General features: G+C 36.6%; 1 protein-coding gene and 1 pseudogene across 1 annotated transcript; both read left to right on the top strand.

The window, feature by feature from the left end:
* Positions 1 to 1,231: 1,231 nt before the first annotated feature.
* On the top strand, positions 1,232 to 2,138 carry LOC147358590 (olfactory receptor 4A47-like; annotated as a pseudogene).
* Positions 2,139 to 14,410: 12,272 nt separating this feature from the next.
* Positions 14,411 to 15,486, top strand: LOC147358591 (olfactory receptor 4A47-like). Its single transcript, XM_086342065.1, has one exon. The coding sequence runs from the start codon at positions 14,557 to 14,559 to the stop codon at positions 15,484 to 15,486; it is 930 nt and encodes a 309-aa protein (XP_086198191.1). The 5' UTR covers positions 14,411 to 14,556.
* The last annotated feature ends 2,151 nt before the right edge of the window (positions 15,487 to 17,637 follow it).

Below are 17,637 nucleotides of genomic sequence, written 5' to 3' on the forward strand. Positions count from 1 at the left end.
ACTGGAATCAAGATTGCCGGGAGAAATATCAATAACCTCAGATATGCAGATGACACCACCCTTATGGTAGAAAGTAAAGAGGAACTAAAAAGCCTCTTGATGAAAGTGAAAGAGGAGAGTGAAAAAGTTGGCTCAAAGCTCAACATTCAGAAAACGAAGATCATGGCATCTGGTCCCATCACTTCATGGCAAATAGATGGGGAAACAGTGGAAACAGTGTCAGAATTTATTTTTTTGGGCTCCAAAATCACTGCAGATGGTGATTGCAGCCATGAAATTAAAAGACACTTACTCCTTGGAAGGAAAGTTATGACCAACCTAGATAGCATATTCAAAAGCAGAGACATTACTTTGCCATAGTCAAGACTATGGTTTTTCCTGTGGTCATGTATGGATGTGAGAGTTGGACTGTGAAGAAGGCTGAGCGCTGAAGAATTGATGCTTTTGAACTGTGGTGTTGGAAAAGACTCTTGAGAGTCCCTTGGACTGCAAGGAGATCCAACCAGTCCATTCTGAAGGAGATCAGCCCTGAGATTTCTTTGGAAGGAATGATGCTAAAGCTGAAACTCCAGTACATTGGTCACCTCATGCAAAGAGTTGACTCATTGGAAAAGACTCTGATGCTGGGAGGGATTGGGGGCAGGAGGAGAAGGGGTCGACAGGATGAGATGGCTGGATAGCATCACTGACTCGATGGACGTGAGTCTGAGTGAACTGCGGGAGTTGGTGATGGACAGGGAGGCCTGGCGTGCTGCGATTCATGGAGTCGAAAAGAGTTGGACACGACTGAGTGACTGAACTGAACCGAACTGAATCCCTTGTTATGTACCATATCACTGAGGGAAAGAAACTATCGTATTCAACTTGGTAATCAAATGGCCACGACATATTAGACACAAATAGATGTTCTATATACATTCTTCTAATGAATGGTTAAATAAAAATTGTACATTGAACTGTTTTCCTCTTTAAGTGTTTTTTTTTCTTTTTCAATTTAAGTGTTTTTTCCCCTTGTCTTTTTATTTTAAATATAAATTTATTTATTTTAATTGGAGTCTAATTACTTTACAATATTGTATTGGTTTTGCCATACAACAACATGAATCTGCCACGGGTGTACATGTGTTCCCCATCCTGAACACCCCTCCCACCTCCCACCCCATACCATCCCTCCCCTTGTCTTTTAGACCAACTGCTTCTAATACCTGAACTAAGCTTCTGTCCAGACTGGATGGAACCAAGGAACAATGTAACTTACTCTGTCCTCCTGAGCCTCACACAGAATCCAAAGGAACAGAAAGTACTTTCTGTTATGTTCTTGTTCTTCTACATTTTGATCCTGGTAGGCAACCTGGTCATTATCATGACTATACCTGTGAGCAAGACCCTGAACTCACCGATGTACTTTTTTGTTGCTAGCTTCTCTTTTATGGATGTCACTTATTCTTCCTGTGTTACCCCTAGAATGATTTCAGACTTGTTCGCAGGGAAAAAAATCATATCATTTGAATCTTGCATGACCCAACTGTTTACAGAGCACTTTTTTGGTGGATCAGAGATCATCCTTCTGCTGGTGATGGCCCGTGACCGCTATGTGGCCATCTGTGAGCCCTGCATTACTTGGTGATCATGAGGCAGAGGGTGTGTGCTGTGTTGCTAATGGTGTCCTGGGTTGGGGGTTTTCTGCGCTCAGTTATTCAACTTAGCACTGTTTTTGGGCTCCCATTCTGTGGCCCAAATGTCATTGATCACCTTATGTGTGACATGTTCCCTTTACTGAGACTCGTGTGTACTGACACCTATCTCATTGGCATCTTACTGCTGGCCAATGGAGGGCTGATCTGCACTGTCATGTTTCTGTTCTTGCTCGTCTCCTATGGAGTCATCCTGCACTCTCTGAAGAACCTGACTCAGGAAGGGAGGCAGAAAGCCCTCCAGACCTGTGGTTCCCACATTACTGTGGTTGTCTGCTTCTTTGTTCCCTCTCTATTTGTAAATGCAAGACCTGCTAAGACCTTCCCCATTGACAAATCATTGAGTGTGTGCAGGACCCATTAATAGACATTCTAATAAATTCTGAGTTAAGTAAGTCTATGAAGAAGGTCTGTAGAAGGAACATCATAGCTCATTTTAACTAAGTGCTTTAGTTTCTATGAAAGGAGTCATTTGACATCAGGTTCCATTTCCTTTGAATGCAAAAGTCATTTTGTGCTTAGTCCCTCAGTTGTGTCCAACTCTCTGTGACCCCATGAACTGTAGCCCGCTAAGCTTCTCTGTCCATGCGGATTCTCCAGAGAAGAATACTAGAGTGGGCTTCCCTGTCTTCCTCCAGGAGATCTTCCCAACCCATGGATCAAATCCAGGTCTACCTCATTGCTGACAGATTCTTTACCATCTGAGCCACCACTGAAGCCATTTTGCAATTTGATTCTTGTTTCTCTTTCTTCAACAAGTTTATGATAATTATAAATAAAGATTACAATTGTACAACTCTGGCATTAATAACAGCTTTCCTCCCTACTAGAATGTAAAGTCTACAATTAACTTGTTCAGCTCTGTACCCAGAATAGTATAATGCCTATATAGCAAAGAATTAATAATATGTAATGAAATCATTTTTTTGGCCTCCAAAATCACTACAGATGGTGACTGCAGCCATGAAATTAAAAGACACTTACTCCTTGGAAGGAAAGTTATGACCAAACTAGATAGCATATTCAAAAGCAGAGACATTACTTTGCCAACAAAGGTCCGTCTAGTCAAGGCTATGGTTTTTCGTGTAGTCATGTATGGATGTGAGAGTTGGACTGTGAAGAAGGCTGAGCGCTGAAGAATTGATGCTTTTGAACTGTGGTGTTGGAGAAGACTCTTGAGAGTCCCTTGGACCACAAGGAGATCCAACCAGTCCATTCTGAAGGAGATCAGCCCTGGGATTTCTTTGGAAGGAATGATGCTAAAGCTGAAACTCCAGTACTTTGGCCACCTCATGCGAAGAGTTGACTCATTGGAAAAGACTCTGATGCTGGGAGGGATTGGGGGCAGGAGGAGAAGGGGACGACAGAGGATGAGATGGCTGCATGGCATCACTGACTCGATGGACGTGAGTCTGGGTGAACTGTGGGAGTTGGTGATGGACAGGGAGGTCTGGTGTGCTGTGATTCATGGGGTTGCAAGGAGTCAGACACGACTGAGTGACTGAACTGAACTGAACTGAACTGAATGAAATCATGAGAAAGTACACTGATTTTATACCAGTTTATGTGTTCTAAGTCGCTTCAGTCATGTCTGACTCTGTGTGACCCCATGGATTGTAACTTGTCAGGCTCTTCTGCTCATGGGATTCTCCAGTCAAGAATACTGGAGTGGGTTGCCATGCCCTCCTCCATGGGATCTTCCCAAACCATGGATCTAACTGGCATCTCTTATGTCTCCTGCATTGGCTACCGGGTTCTTTACCACTAGAGCCACCTGGGAAGCCCAACCAATTTATGGATTTATATTTTTTACTCTTTTTCATGAAAAAAAAGTAAATATGATGCTCCAGTTCATGGGGTAACAAAGAGTTGGACATGACTTAGAGACTGAAAGCAACAACATCTCTTTTTCAGGACAGATTCACTTTTATTTAGATTCTTATCATGTAAATGAACTTTTAATTTATACAATTTAAAGTATTTAATTCTATATATATTGCCTTCTTTACTATATTTCAGTTGCATTATACACAAGATTTTTAACTTAATGCTTTTCCTGTTTACAAGAAGTGAAGTAAAACAGATATTAGTAAACAGCAGTAATGGAAACCAGACAATATGGTATGAAGTGTCAAATGAATTTGCTATTTTTTTCTCAGCATTTTCCAGCCCTAATTGTTGGCCTTAAATTTGTTTCTTTTCATCTTGTAATAATCTTTGCAAATGCAAATGTAATTAGCATACATGTATTTGTTTCTTTCAATATATATAACACTTGCTTTTACTATTCAATATCTTGAATATGTTTCCATACCAGTCCATATATTTTGTGCATGCATGCTCAGTCACTTATAGTTTCTGACTCTTTGAGATACCATGGACTGTAGACTGCCAGGTCCCTCTGTCCATGACGTTTCCCAGGCAAGAATACTGAAATGGGTTGCCATTTCCTACTGCCGATGATCTTCCCAATCCAGGATCAATCTTGTGTCTTGTGCGTCTCCTGCATTGGCAGATGAACTCTTTACCACTGTGCCACCTGGGAAGCCCAAGTCCATATCTATATATCTATATATATATACCTTATCTTAACATATATATATCTTAATTTTTCTTATGGTACAAAATTCTTATAAATTTATACAAAATTAATATGCACATTTCTCTTCATGTGGTTGCTAAACTTTTTTATAACAAATAATATTCCAATAAATACATATTTTATATATGTGCAAATATGAATTAATAAGCATAGGATTATTCCTATGATATTTAATCAGGTAATATAGGCATTAAAAATGTTGATTTTTTTTTTGTAAAAATGTTGATTTTTGTAGCTATTGCCAAGCTACCATATTTGACGTTGTTTAAATAGTTACAGTCCTGTCCATTCTGTGAGAATTCTTTTGTCCACATCTCAATAACCAGTACCTGATAAAGTATTTATGACATCTGATTAAAGTAACTCATACTTTAACCACAACTCTTTTGATATAATTGAATTTGATAATCTTTCCATATGTTTATTTATTTATTTATTTAAAATTTAAATTTATTTATTTAATTAGAGGCTAAGATTCATGTTGATGTATGGCAAAACCAATACAATATTGTAAAGTAATTAGCCATATGTTTATTTTGATTTGTATTATTTTTGTGTGTATTTATGTGTATATAAATACAAAAATTATATACTTATATTCATTCAACTTTTTTCTATTTAACTCAATGGTTAATCTTTTCCATACTGAATTTTATGAGATATTTATATACTAAAGAAAAGATCACTTTTACCACTGCATGTGTAGTGAATATTTTCTGGTTATATGTTTTTAAATTTTTAAACTATGTAGAATGCTTTTTGCATGTAATTGTTTTACATTTGGTATTCAAATTAAAAAAAAATTTTACCTTGCTTAGAAAGATTTTTCCCATTCCACTTGTGTCAAATATTCTTAAATTTTTTTTCAATGTTTAATTTTTAAAGCATTTTTATATCTTATATTAAAAATTTTGATTCATCTCAAATTTATTTTGGTATAGGAGTTGCAATTTCAATTTTGATTCATCTCAAATTTCAATTTTTAAAGCATTTTTAATCTTATATTAAAATTTTTGATTCATCTCAAATTTATTTTGGTATAAGAGTTGCAATTTCAATCAAATTGGGATTGCAATTCTAGTGGTTTCTCAATATTTTATGATTTTAAAAAATAGTTACATGATTATCTTTGGCCATTATTTTGAAATGTTATGCTATGCTAAGTCACTTCAGTCGTGTCCGATTCTGTGCAACCCCATAAATGGCAGCCCACCAGGCTCCCCATCCCTGGGATTCTCCAGGCAAGAACACTGGAGTGGGTTGCCATTCCCTTCTCCAATGCATGAAAGTGAAAAGTGAAAGTGAAATCGCTCAGTCATGTCCCACTCCTAGCGACCCCATGGACTGCAGCCTACCAGGCTCCTCCGTCCATGGGATTTTCCAGGCAAGAGTACTGGAGTGGGGTGCCATTGCCTTAAATAATGATTATTATATCCTGAAATCCCAATGTATTTGGACCCAATTTGACACTCTTCTGTTTCACTAATCTCTTTATTCATGTGCAGGTTGACACATAAATGCCATAATATGTAACATATTTTGATCTGTGAGGAGACTAGCAGTCTCTCATTTCTATTGATTCTCACAAATATGCCTAGACTTACATATTTCTATTTCAAAATTATTAAAAATTAATGATAAATTTAATGTAAATAAAATAAATGATATAGTTTAAAACTAAAGTTAAAATTAAGTTAAATTTAAAAGAGGCTAGTCACAAAAAAATGTTCAGGCAGTTCTTTCAATAAGATTCACCATAGGAAGGTGAAATTAGGAAGAGTTTAAAAAGCTGTTATTTAGGTGCCATAATACGCATCTTCAGTGAACAAGTCACCTATTGTAAGCTTGGGTAGAGTTTAGAGTTCCTGTTTGTGTTTCTTGTAGATCGCTTTCTTATTCCTTGTAGATCGCTATTGTATTTCAGCTATGACACCTAAAATGCTGGCTGACACTGCTGTAAAAACAAAATAAAAACAAAAAGCAAAAAAACCCTTCTCTTTCTGTCAGTTCAGAACTCAAATCTTTGCTGAACATCTTTTGTCTCTGATGAGATCATTCTGCCCATCGTGATTACAATAAGCACTGTGTGGCCATCTGCAAAACCCTGTGCTGTGAAACCATCGTGAGTGAAAGAGATGTGGCTTCCTCTTTCCAGTAACACGAGCTAGAGGGTTTGTCCTTGGAACCACCCAGATTCTCTTCACGGTGCAGCTGCCTGTCTGTGGTTAGGGTTAGGGTTAGGGTTAGGGACAGTTAATGTGTGACAAATTCTTTATGAAACTTGTCTGCATGGACACTCACACGCTTGGTCTCTGTTGCTACCAGCAGTGTGTTCATTTGCCTGTTAAATACTTTCCCTTGAAGGCCTCCTGTGTGGTCATCTTGTGCTCCCTAGAGACGTATCTGTTGGAGGGGAGAGGCAAAGTCCTCTCTGCCTGTGTCTCTCACATTACTCTGGTCATCTTAGTCTTTGTGTTTGCTTATTTGTGTACCTGTTCCCAAGTCCTGGCTACATTTCATATCATGATAACTTCTTTGCTAAATTTCTTAAGCTTGCATACTCAGTAATTTAGAGGTGAAATTGTTATAAGGAATTTCTGGAATGAGAAAGTGAGTCTATAACAATATACAATGAGTTTTTCTTTAAAATGGAAAAGAGAAAATCAAGTTTATGATTGGGGACAACTGAACACTACTTATCAAAATTATGTTGATTTTGAAATATAGGCACTCAGAGGAAAGATCCAGGCTGAGAATTATTTACCATTATAAAGACTATTTAGATTTCTGCATTGCTCAGCTGTCAGTTGAACTCTAATTTCTATCAGAATTAGTATTCGGGAATTTCCTGCAGTCCAGTGGTTGTGACTACCTGGTTTCATTGACAAAGGTCAGGGTTTCAGTCCCTGGTAAAGGAACTAGGATCCCATAAGCCACATGGCACAACCAGAAACAATAAACAAACAAACAAAACAACAAATAAAATCTAGTTAACAATCAAAAAAGAGAGAAGCCATTAAGATACAGTTCTAGAGATTTTGTTCTTTTGAAATGCAAATATATTTATTTATTTCAAGTCATTACAATGTCTATTTAAGTCATCACTCTTCCATGTAGCATAAATTATTCCCTGTTACTCGGAGGGTAAACTCATTCCAATCAGTGTTTCATCAGTCACTTTGGCATCTCTGTTTGCAGCATGGAATTGAAATACAATCTGTAGTGTGTATTCCCACTCCTTTGTAGGGGGGGAAGTTTCATGTCATAAAATCCTCTCTTTCCCCTGCAAAAGCAGGCAATCTGCACTACTCTGGAGGAGCACAAAAATCCTTGAAATATGTTTGCTAACTTGCATCTAAAATCTGATTTTGAAACTCCAAAATAGTTTGGGTTTCGTTTCCTTCTTGCTCCCTGCCTTCTTCTTTTTTTGTCTTTGTTTTCTGATGCATCCTGAGTACTTAGAACAACGCCTAGCCTATGGTGAAACTGAAAGTGTTAGCTCATGTAGGTACTCCATATTTGTTGAATTGATTACAAAAAAATTTAAAGTTGACAAATCCACACTCCTGCTCATGCTCAGTCACGTCTGTCATGTCCGACTCTATGACCCTATGGACTGTAGCCCACCAGGCTCCTCTGTCCATAGGATTTCCCAGGCAAGAATATTAGAGTGAGTTGCCATGCGCTCCTCCAAGGGATCTTCTCAACTCAGTGATGGAACCCACGTCTCCTGTGTCTTCTGCATTGCAGGTGGTTTCTTTACCACTGAGCCACCAGAGATTTCCCAAATACATCTGGTAGCTCAGTCTGTAGAGACTCTACCTACAGTACAGGAGATCCAGGTTCCATCCCTGAGTTGGGAAGATCCTCTGGAGAAGGAAATGGCAAACCACTCCAGTATTCTTGCCTGGGAAATCCCAAGAACAGAGGAGCCTAGTGAGCTGCAGTCCGTGGTATCCCAAGAGTCGGACATGACTTAGCAACTAAATCACCACATATTTGACATAGATTATGACAAGTCCTACTGTATAGCCCAGGGAACTCTACTCAATATTTTGTAATAAACTAAATGGGAAAAGAAATTGAAAAAGAGTGGATACATGTATATGTGTAACTCTCACTTTGCTGTACACCTGAAACTAGCACATTGCCAAACACTGTACTCTAATATGGGCTTCCCCAGTGGCTCTGTGCTAAAGAATCCGCCTGCAATGCAAGAGCTACAGGAGATGAGGGCTGGATCTCTGGAATGGGAACATCCCATGGAGGAGGGCACGGCACCCCCAGTCCAATATCCTTATCAGGAAAATCCCATGGACAGGAGTCTGGTGGGCAACAGTCCACAGGTTTACAAAGAGTGGGCACGACTGAAACCACCGAGCATGCAAGCATGATTGCTCCAAATTAAAATAAAAATTTAAAAATAACAATTTTCCTTCAGTAGTTTTGTCACTGTATTGACATATTTACCTCTTAAATTACCCAGATGTATCTGAGGCCAATGATATTTGCCTTTACTTTGGGCTATCATGCTATACTCTATGTTCATATCATAAATCAAGTAATGAGGTCACCTTAGTTCATAAATTTACTTTTTAAATTATGGCTGAATACACATAATCAAATTCATAACTTTAATCATTTTAAAGTGGCCATTAAGTTAGTTCTCATTGTTATGCAAATATTACCACTGTCTATATCCAGAACTTTTTCAACTACTCAAATGAAATTCTAAAACCATTAAACAAAATTCTCCATTTTCCATCACTGACCTGCGGGCCACCACCATTCTACTTTTGGTCTATGATTTGATTCTTTGGTGGCTCAGAGGTTAAAGTGTCTGCCTGCAATGCGGGAGATGTGGATTTGATCCCTGGGTCGGGAAGATCCCCTGGAGAAGGGAATGGCAACCCACCCCAGTATTCTTGCCTGGAGAATCCCATGGACGGAGGACCCTGGTGGGCTACAGTCCACGGGGTCGAAAAGAGTCAGACATGACTGAGAGACTTCACTTTCACTTTCATGTGGAATCATACAATATTTGTTTTTTTGTGACTGCCTCTTTTTTCACTCAATGTCATATTATATCCTTTTCCCATAAAATACTCTCGGCAATTGAAAATTATCTGGGACATATACAAAAGTTTATTTCTAGGCTCTTTTTACTCATTAGTCTGTTGTCCATCTTTATCCAGATACTAGTGCTGTGATTACTGTAGCTTTGTAGTATGTTTTAGAATCAGGAATTATGAGACCTCCAACTTTCTCCCTTTTCAAAACTGTTTTGGCAATTTTGAAGTCCTTAATATTCCATATGAATTTTGTCATGAATTTTTTTACTTCTGCAAAAAACATTTTTGGTTTTGATAGGGAGTGTCCTGAATCTTTAGATCTCTTGAAGTAATATTAACATCTAAATACTATTAATATTATAGATCATAAATGTTTTCCCATATATGTGTGTGTTCTACTAATACTTTGAGTAACATTTTGTGATTTTCAGTTTACAAGACTTTTGTCTCATTGGTTAAGTTTGCTCTTAATATTTTGTTCTTCTTGGTGCTTTGTAAGTGAAATTATTTTCTTAATTTCTCCTTGGTTTGATCATGATCATATAAAAATTAAACATCTCTTCATAAACAACTCTCACCAAGTCGGAAATAGAAGGAATGTCAGTTTAGTCCATTTCAGTTGCTCAGTCATGATCCCATGGACTGCAGTATGCCAGATTTCCCTGACCATCACCAACTCCCAGAGCTTACTCAAACTCATGTCCATTGAGTCGGTGATGCCATCCAACCATCTCATCCTCTGTTGTCTCCTTCTCCTCCTACCTTCAATCTTTCCCAGCATCAGGGTCTTCTCCAATGAGTCAGTTCTTCACATCAGGTGGCCAAAATATTGGAGTTTCAGCTTCAACATCAGTCCTTCCAATGAACACCCAGGACTTATCTCCTTTAGGATGGACTGGTTGGATCTCCTTGAAGTCCAAGAGACTCTCAAGAGTCTTCTCCAACACCAGAGTTCAAAAGTATCAATTTTTCAGCACTCAGCTTTCTTTATAGTCCAACACTCACATCCATACATGACTACTGGAAAAACCATAGCTTTGACTAGACGGAATTTGTTGGCAAAGTAATGTCTCTGCTTTTTAATATGCTTTCTAGGTTGGTCATAACTTTTCTTCCAAGGAGTAAGAGCCTTTTAATTTCACGGCTGTGGTCACCATCTGCAGTGATTTTGGAGCCCAAAACCTGAAGTCTTCCATTGTTTCCACTGTTTCCCCATCTATTTGCCGTGAAGTGATGGGATCAGATACTTAGTTTTCTGAATGTTGAGCTTTAAGCCAACTTTTTCACTCTCCTCTTTCACTTTCATCAAGAGGCTCCTTAGTTCTTCTTCTCTTTCTGCAATAAGAGTAGTGTAATCTGTGTATCTGAGGTTTTTTATATTTCCACTGGCAATCTTGATTCCAGCTTGTGCTTCATCCAGCCCAGCGTTTCTTATGATGTACTCTGCATATAAGTTAACTAAGCAGAGTGACAATATACAGCCTTGATGTACTCCTATCCCTTTTTGGAACCAGTCTGTTGTTCCATGTCCAGTTCTAACTGTTGATTCCTGACCTGCATACAGATTTCTCAAGAGGCAGGTCAGATGCTCTTGTATTCCCATCTCTTTCAGAATTTTCCCCAGTTTATTGTGATCCACACAGTCAAAGGCTTTGGCATAGTCGATAAGACAGAAATAGATGTTTTTCTGAAACTCTCTTGCTTTTTTGATGATCCAGCAAATGTTGACAATTTGATCTCTGGTTCGTCTACCCTTTCAAAAACCGGCTTGAACATCTGAAAGTTCACAGTTCACGTATTGTTAAAGCCTGGCTTGGAGAATTTTGAGCATTAGTTTACTAGCGTGTGAGATGAGTGCAATTGTGTCTTTTTTGCATAGTTCTTCTGTGTATTCTTGCCACCTCTTCTTAATATCTTCTGCTTCTCTTAGGTCCATACCATTTCTGTCCTTTATCGAGCTCATCTTCGCATGAAATGTTCCCTTGGTATCTCTAATTTTCTTGAAGAGATCTCTAGTCTTTCCCATTCTATTGTTTTCCTCTATTTATTTGCACTGATCACTGAGGAAGGCTTTAGTATCTCTCCTTGCTATTCTTTGGAACTCTGCATTGAGATGGGTATATTGTTCCTTTTCTCCTTTGCCTTTTGTTTCACTTCTTTTCACAGCTATTCGTAAGGCCTCCTCAGACAGCCATTTTGCTTTTTTGCATTTCTTTTTCTTGTGGATGATCCTTATCACTGTCTCCTGTGTGATGCCACCAGAAGGAATGTACCACGACATAGTAAGTCCACATGTGACAGATCCATCGTTAACATCTTCCTCAACATTAAAGCTTTAAAACTTCCACATTAAAATCTTGAAGAAGACAAATGGTCACAGTCTCACAAGTCCTTTCTAACATAGTACTGACATGGAAATTTTAGATTTTCCTAAGTATAGCTTCTGTTTTCTGAACTGAGATAATTTTGTTATTAATTTTTATTTAGTTTTGCTTTCTGTAACAGTGCTTCTAACGGTAGCCATTTCCTTTCCTTTTAATCTCAGTTTAAGCATCACTTTTTAAGAAAGACTGTCTCTGATTACATTACTCATAGTAGAATTCTTCCTCTTATTTTCTATGCAGTACTTTTATATTACCAGTATTTCTTATATTACAAACCATGAATACAACTATAATTCATGTCTCTTTCTTTGTCTAACTTTATTATGAGAAAATAAATAAAGGAATGCAGGAAAAAGAAACTTTTACTGATTTTAGCCCATTTTCATTAATTGCTGTGTCCTCTCTTATAGTACAGTTGCTGGCATTACAGAGGTGCCCTACTTTTTAAAAAAATTACTAATTGTTGAAATTATTAGCTTTATATCTACAATTTTAATATATTTGTGTCTTTTGATATAATTTTCACATTTGTAATCAAATTTTATGGTGATTAAATTGAGTATTAAACAAAAGTAAAGAAAATCTTGCTATTGCGGGTGGGGAAATACACAACAAGTAAGCTCACTGAAGCAAAATGACTGGGTTGATATTTTATTTTTGATTGGTAGCCATCTGATAGAGATCTTAAGCATTGTTTTTTTCCCCATGTTGCACTTTTCTGACATGAATTATGTGATTTGGCCTATTAATATCTTTACATATAGATGTTCTTTAAAAACTTTGTGGAAAATCCCACTAATTAATTAAGCAAGAATCAGTCTTGGACACATTCCAAATCTAAGATTCAATAATAATTGCAACTGGAAGGGATGGAATGTTTCACGGTCATCATTCTTAAGTCGAAGAAAAGGCTATCCACTTAGTAACTGGCATCAATTCTTCAGGAGGTCTTTTCTTAGATTTAAAAAAATACAATCTGGCCATGTCAATGTGACAGAGTGAGAAGGGCTAAACAATCAAATGCTATTTTTCTTTTTAATGTTATTAGGAAAGAGGTTACTTATGAAAAATTTCCCTAGGAAATGACTAGTTGCTATCTTCCTATGTTTATATAGGATTTGTTGGCCATTCTGATAAATTTCCTAATGTGATACACCTTTGTTTTTCTGTGTACTCATGGAATTCTTTTCAAACAATCTACACTGCATATAAAAATGACCCTCTGAATAAGGAGAAGAATCCATTTAGAAAATGAACAGTCAAATGACATAGTTTTATCCTCAAGTATAAAGACATCCTTTGCCCTCTACTGTCATACTGGATGAAAGAATTCCAGGGCTTACATTGAGTTAAAACTCATTCTTCAGATTGTGAACAAGCCTCCACAAGGTAAGACTAATGGAAAATACTGGGAGACAGCTTATCAATTGAGTGACAATTTATTATGAAATAAATTAACTTACTTTGAAATACATGAAACTTAGATTCAATTGCAGGTATAGCACTTAAAAATGTGTGACTTTGGGAAAATGAAATAAATGTTCTGAGCCTTAGTGTTTTCAGTTATGATGCAGGGATTGTAGTCTATGTTACTATAAATATTAAATGTGATATGTTAAACTATAACTGCATAATTGGGATATACTGCAACACTTTTGAGCAGCAGAGTGATATCAGCAGAAAAAGACTGAAAAGGACAATTTGGACTGCTTCAGGAGAACCAATTTTTGGAGGCCAGAATAAACATGGAGAGACTTGGTAGCAGGCTATCACAGTGGACCAGGAATAATAACAATAAAAAAAAGTATAGCAGAAAAAAATAGAAGGGATTGCAATTTGTGATATATTTTGAAAGGAGTCAATAGGATTTGTTTAATTTTTATGACAGTGAAAAATAAGTGAAGAGAACTGAAATTTTTTATCTGAGCAATAACATGGAAAATTATACCATTTAGCAAGATAAATAGGTAATAATTCTTCAAATTTTATATAGAAATGCCTACATTTATTGTGGAGAATAAAAAAGTTTGTATTATAAATATTAGTTCAGTTCAGTTCAGTTGCTCAGTCGTGTCTGACTCTTTGCGACCCCATGAACCTCAGCATGCCAGGCTTCCCTGTCCATCACCAACTCCCAGAGTTTACAAATATTAAATTGGATTAAATTGGATGTCCATAATTAGAGATATATAATTTGAAACTTAGGTGAAACACAGGGTCTGGAGGCACAAAATTAGGCTGTTGCAGTGTTTATTGGTCAGGAAAAGGGAAATATCCACTTAAAGACCTGAGAAGTATCAGTGAGATCTGGGACAATTCAGGACAGAAACCTTCTTTTCATGATTTGATCTACTCACATTGATTATGTTAATTACCTTAAGTGAGTCTCTCTTTTACACTTTGTGACTTCACTGAAGTCCATTCCTGTCCTCTCTTGCTAATTCACTTAAAAAAAAACTCAGCTAAAGCATTAATTCTTCTGGAAATTCTTCTCTGATTCTAATTTTGATTGATATATCCTTGTACCGTGACTCTTAACTTCTGTGAATATCCTTATAACTTAATACAGGGTCGGAATTATCTGATCCCTAGTCATGCATTATATCATGAGGGCAAGCAACTCTACATTATTCAACTTGGCAATTAAAATATCAACAACACATTGGATATGGAAAGATTGTCCACACACATTCTTTTAATTGTATTTATAACAAAGGATGAAAATTATAATGCATTTAAAAATTTCCCCTTGTTTTGTAGGCACACCGTTTCTAACATGTGAACACAGCACCTATACAGATTAGATGGAACCAAGGAACAATGTAACTTATTTCATCCTCTTGGGCCTCACACAGAATCCAAAGGAGCAGAAAGTCCTTTTTGTTATGTTCTTGTTCTTCTACGTTTTGACTGTAGTGGGCAACCTGCTTATTGTTGTGACTGTAGCTGTCAGTAAGACACTGAACTCACCAATGTACTTTTTTCTTGCTAGTTTATCATTTATAGATCTAGTTTATTCCTCTTCTGCTTCCCCCAGATTGATTTCAGACTTGTTCTCTGGGGAAAATACCATATCTTTTGAATCCTGTATGACCCAGCTGTTTACAGAGCACTTTTTTGGTGGATCTGAGATATCCCTTCTGCTGGTGATGGCCTATGACCGCTATGTGGCCATCTGTAAGCCCTTGCATTATCTGATTGTCATGAGGAAAAGGGTGTGTGTTGTGCTGCTGCTGGTGTCCTGTGTTGCAGGTTTTCTGCACTCAATTGTTCAAGTTGGCACTGTTTATGGGCTCCCATTCTGTGGTCCCAATATCATTGATCACTTTATGTGTGACATGTTCCCCTTATTGAAACTCGTCTGTACTGACACCTTTGTCATTGGCATTTTAGAGGTGGCCAATGGAGGACTGATGTGCACTCTTTTGTTTCTGCTCTTGCTCGTCTCCTATGGAGTCATCCTGCACTCTCTGAAGAACCTGAGTCAGGAAGGGAGGTGGAAAGCCCTCCAGACTTGTGGTTCTCACATCACTGTGGTTGTCTGCTTCTTTGTTCCCTGCATTTTCATGTATGCAAGACCTGCTAAGACCTTCCCCATTGACAAATCATTGAGCGTGTTTTATACAGTCATAAGCCCCATGCTGAACCCATTGATTTATAGTCTAAGAAGTTCTGAGATCATGAATGCTACAAAGAAGCTCTGGACCAAAAAAGTGAGGTCAAGTAGCAAATAAGTGCCTTATGCATTACAGAGAAAGTAGTTTAACACTAGGAATTTACTTCAATATCATTCTATTGCTTTGATGAAAACTTTTCTTTTCTCTGAAGAATTTATCATGAGTTTTTATTGAAGAATACAATATTTGTTTATGTTATTAATAGCAGGTTCCCTCCTTGAATGTAAGCATTAATGTCTAGTTTATCACTGCAACTGGAAAGTTGAAATTTATTTAAAAGAGAGTCAGTAAGTCATATGTAATTTGTTGGTCAGAATTACAAAAATAATTAACTAACATGCATTACTTATATTACTTTCTCATTTTTTGTAACCAGATTCTTACCTTTTATCCTCACTTTTTATTGTACTAATTAAAATATTTTATACTATATATGCTATCCTCTTCATTCACTTTTATTTGCTTACATATGAACATTTAGTGTAACATTTTCCATTTTATAAGAAATTGAAAGTATGATGTATAATAGTAAATGTTAAAAAATAGAATCCCTACAGAAATAGAATCATGTAAAATGTGCCTCCTGTCCAACCAATATCAGAATTCCCCAGTTTTCCCAGATGCAGTCACTATACTGTTTCTAAGATTATTCAAATAATGCTTTTTGCAAAGAGAAGCATATTTTCATGTGTGTTTGCCCATATGTATGTGTGTATAAATTCTGCATTTTGCAACTCAGTTTTCTGAAGATCTTTCCATACAGTCTTTACAGATCTAACTCATTCTAATTTTCTCATACTGCTCAGCTCCTTTAAAAGTCTCTAAAATTTAGGTATCCAGTTTTCTTCAAGTTTGTTCTCTTTTTCTACAATAAATAATTCTGCAAAGAAGTCTTTTAAAATTTTTCTAAGCATGAGTTTCTAGGATTGGAATTGTTGAGTTAAGTGGTATATGTATTAAAATGTCAATATTCACAGTTATTCCAAAAATGCCATTATGAGCTTGAACAAACTATTCTCCTCACTTCAGAAAATACATTTGACAGCATGCTGAACTACTAGTGCTTGATAAACATTTATGGTATATGAAAATGTGATTAAACAAATTGTTTCATTTGTATACTTTAATTGCTATTCAATAAACATAATTGAATTTGAGTATCATCCATGTTTAAGTGATTTGCAGTCCTTTTTCATGAATTGTCTCTTAATGAATTTTTGTATTTGATTGCCAACACTTTTCCATACTGATTTTAATGATTGAATGACACACTAATTATCCCTATTACTCTGTGTTTGGATTATCATTTTTCCTACTTGTGATTTCTTTTAAATTTTTTTTTAATACAGTGAAGAATATTTTTGGGCATGTACAAATATTTATAATTTACATAATTAATTCTATCAATATTTTTTACCTCTATATCTTAAATTTGTCTAACTCAATGTTGTCAAAATATTCTTAACATTTTCAACATTCAATTTTTTGTCTTTACATTTTATGCTTACACTTTCCTTTGATATAAGGAGGTAAGCAGGGATTATATTTTAATTATTTTTCTAGATTGTTATTATTATAGATGCATAATTATTTTTCCCCATGGCTTTGATATCTTAACTTTGTATTCCAAAATATGGCATGTGTTTGCATCAAATTCATTCCTCCACTAGCTTCCACTGATGTTTTTATTCATGTGCTATTTAACACACAATGTAAGTGTGTACATTTGATTTAGAATATACTTTACTATCTGAAAAGCCTAGGATTCCTTCATTGATAATTTTTTTATCAGAAGTATGTCTATTTTTGCATATTTGCATTTTAAAATTAAGTTTCAATAAGCTAGTCTGGTAAAAACTACATTGAGTTAGTATTTTGAGTAATATTTGATTGAGAAAGCATTTGTATCTTCAGAGAATTGAGAATTCCTATCCACAAACTAAATGGTATCAGATCCATCAGAGAAAGGTTGGAATGAATATTTATGCCACCTATTTGTGGTCATATTGCATACATCTTATTCAAGAATTCAGTTCAGTTCAGTCTCTCAGTTGTGTCCGACTCTTTGTGACCCCATGAATTGCAGCATGCCAGGCCTCCCTGTACATCACTATCTCCCAGAGTTCACTCAAACTCACGTCCATCGAGTCAGTGATGCCATCCAGCCATCTCATTCTCTGTCGTCCTCTTTTCCTCCTGCCCCCAATC

Source organism: Bos grunniens, chromosome 15, assembly GCF_055505025.1.
Source record: "Bos grunniens cultivar Pamir isolate PY7600 chromosome 15, Bosgru_T2T1.0, whole genome shotgun sequence".
In the NCBI taxonomy this organism is placed as follows: domain Eukaryota; kingdom Metazoa; phylum Chordata; class Mammalia; order Artiodactyla; family Bovidae; genus Bos; species Bos grunniens.

Coding starts and splice junctions, on each gene's coding strand:
- LOC147358591 (XM_086342065.1), top strand. CDS start 14,557: ATGGAACCAAGGAACAATGTAACTTATTTCATCCTCTTGGGCCTCACA.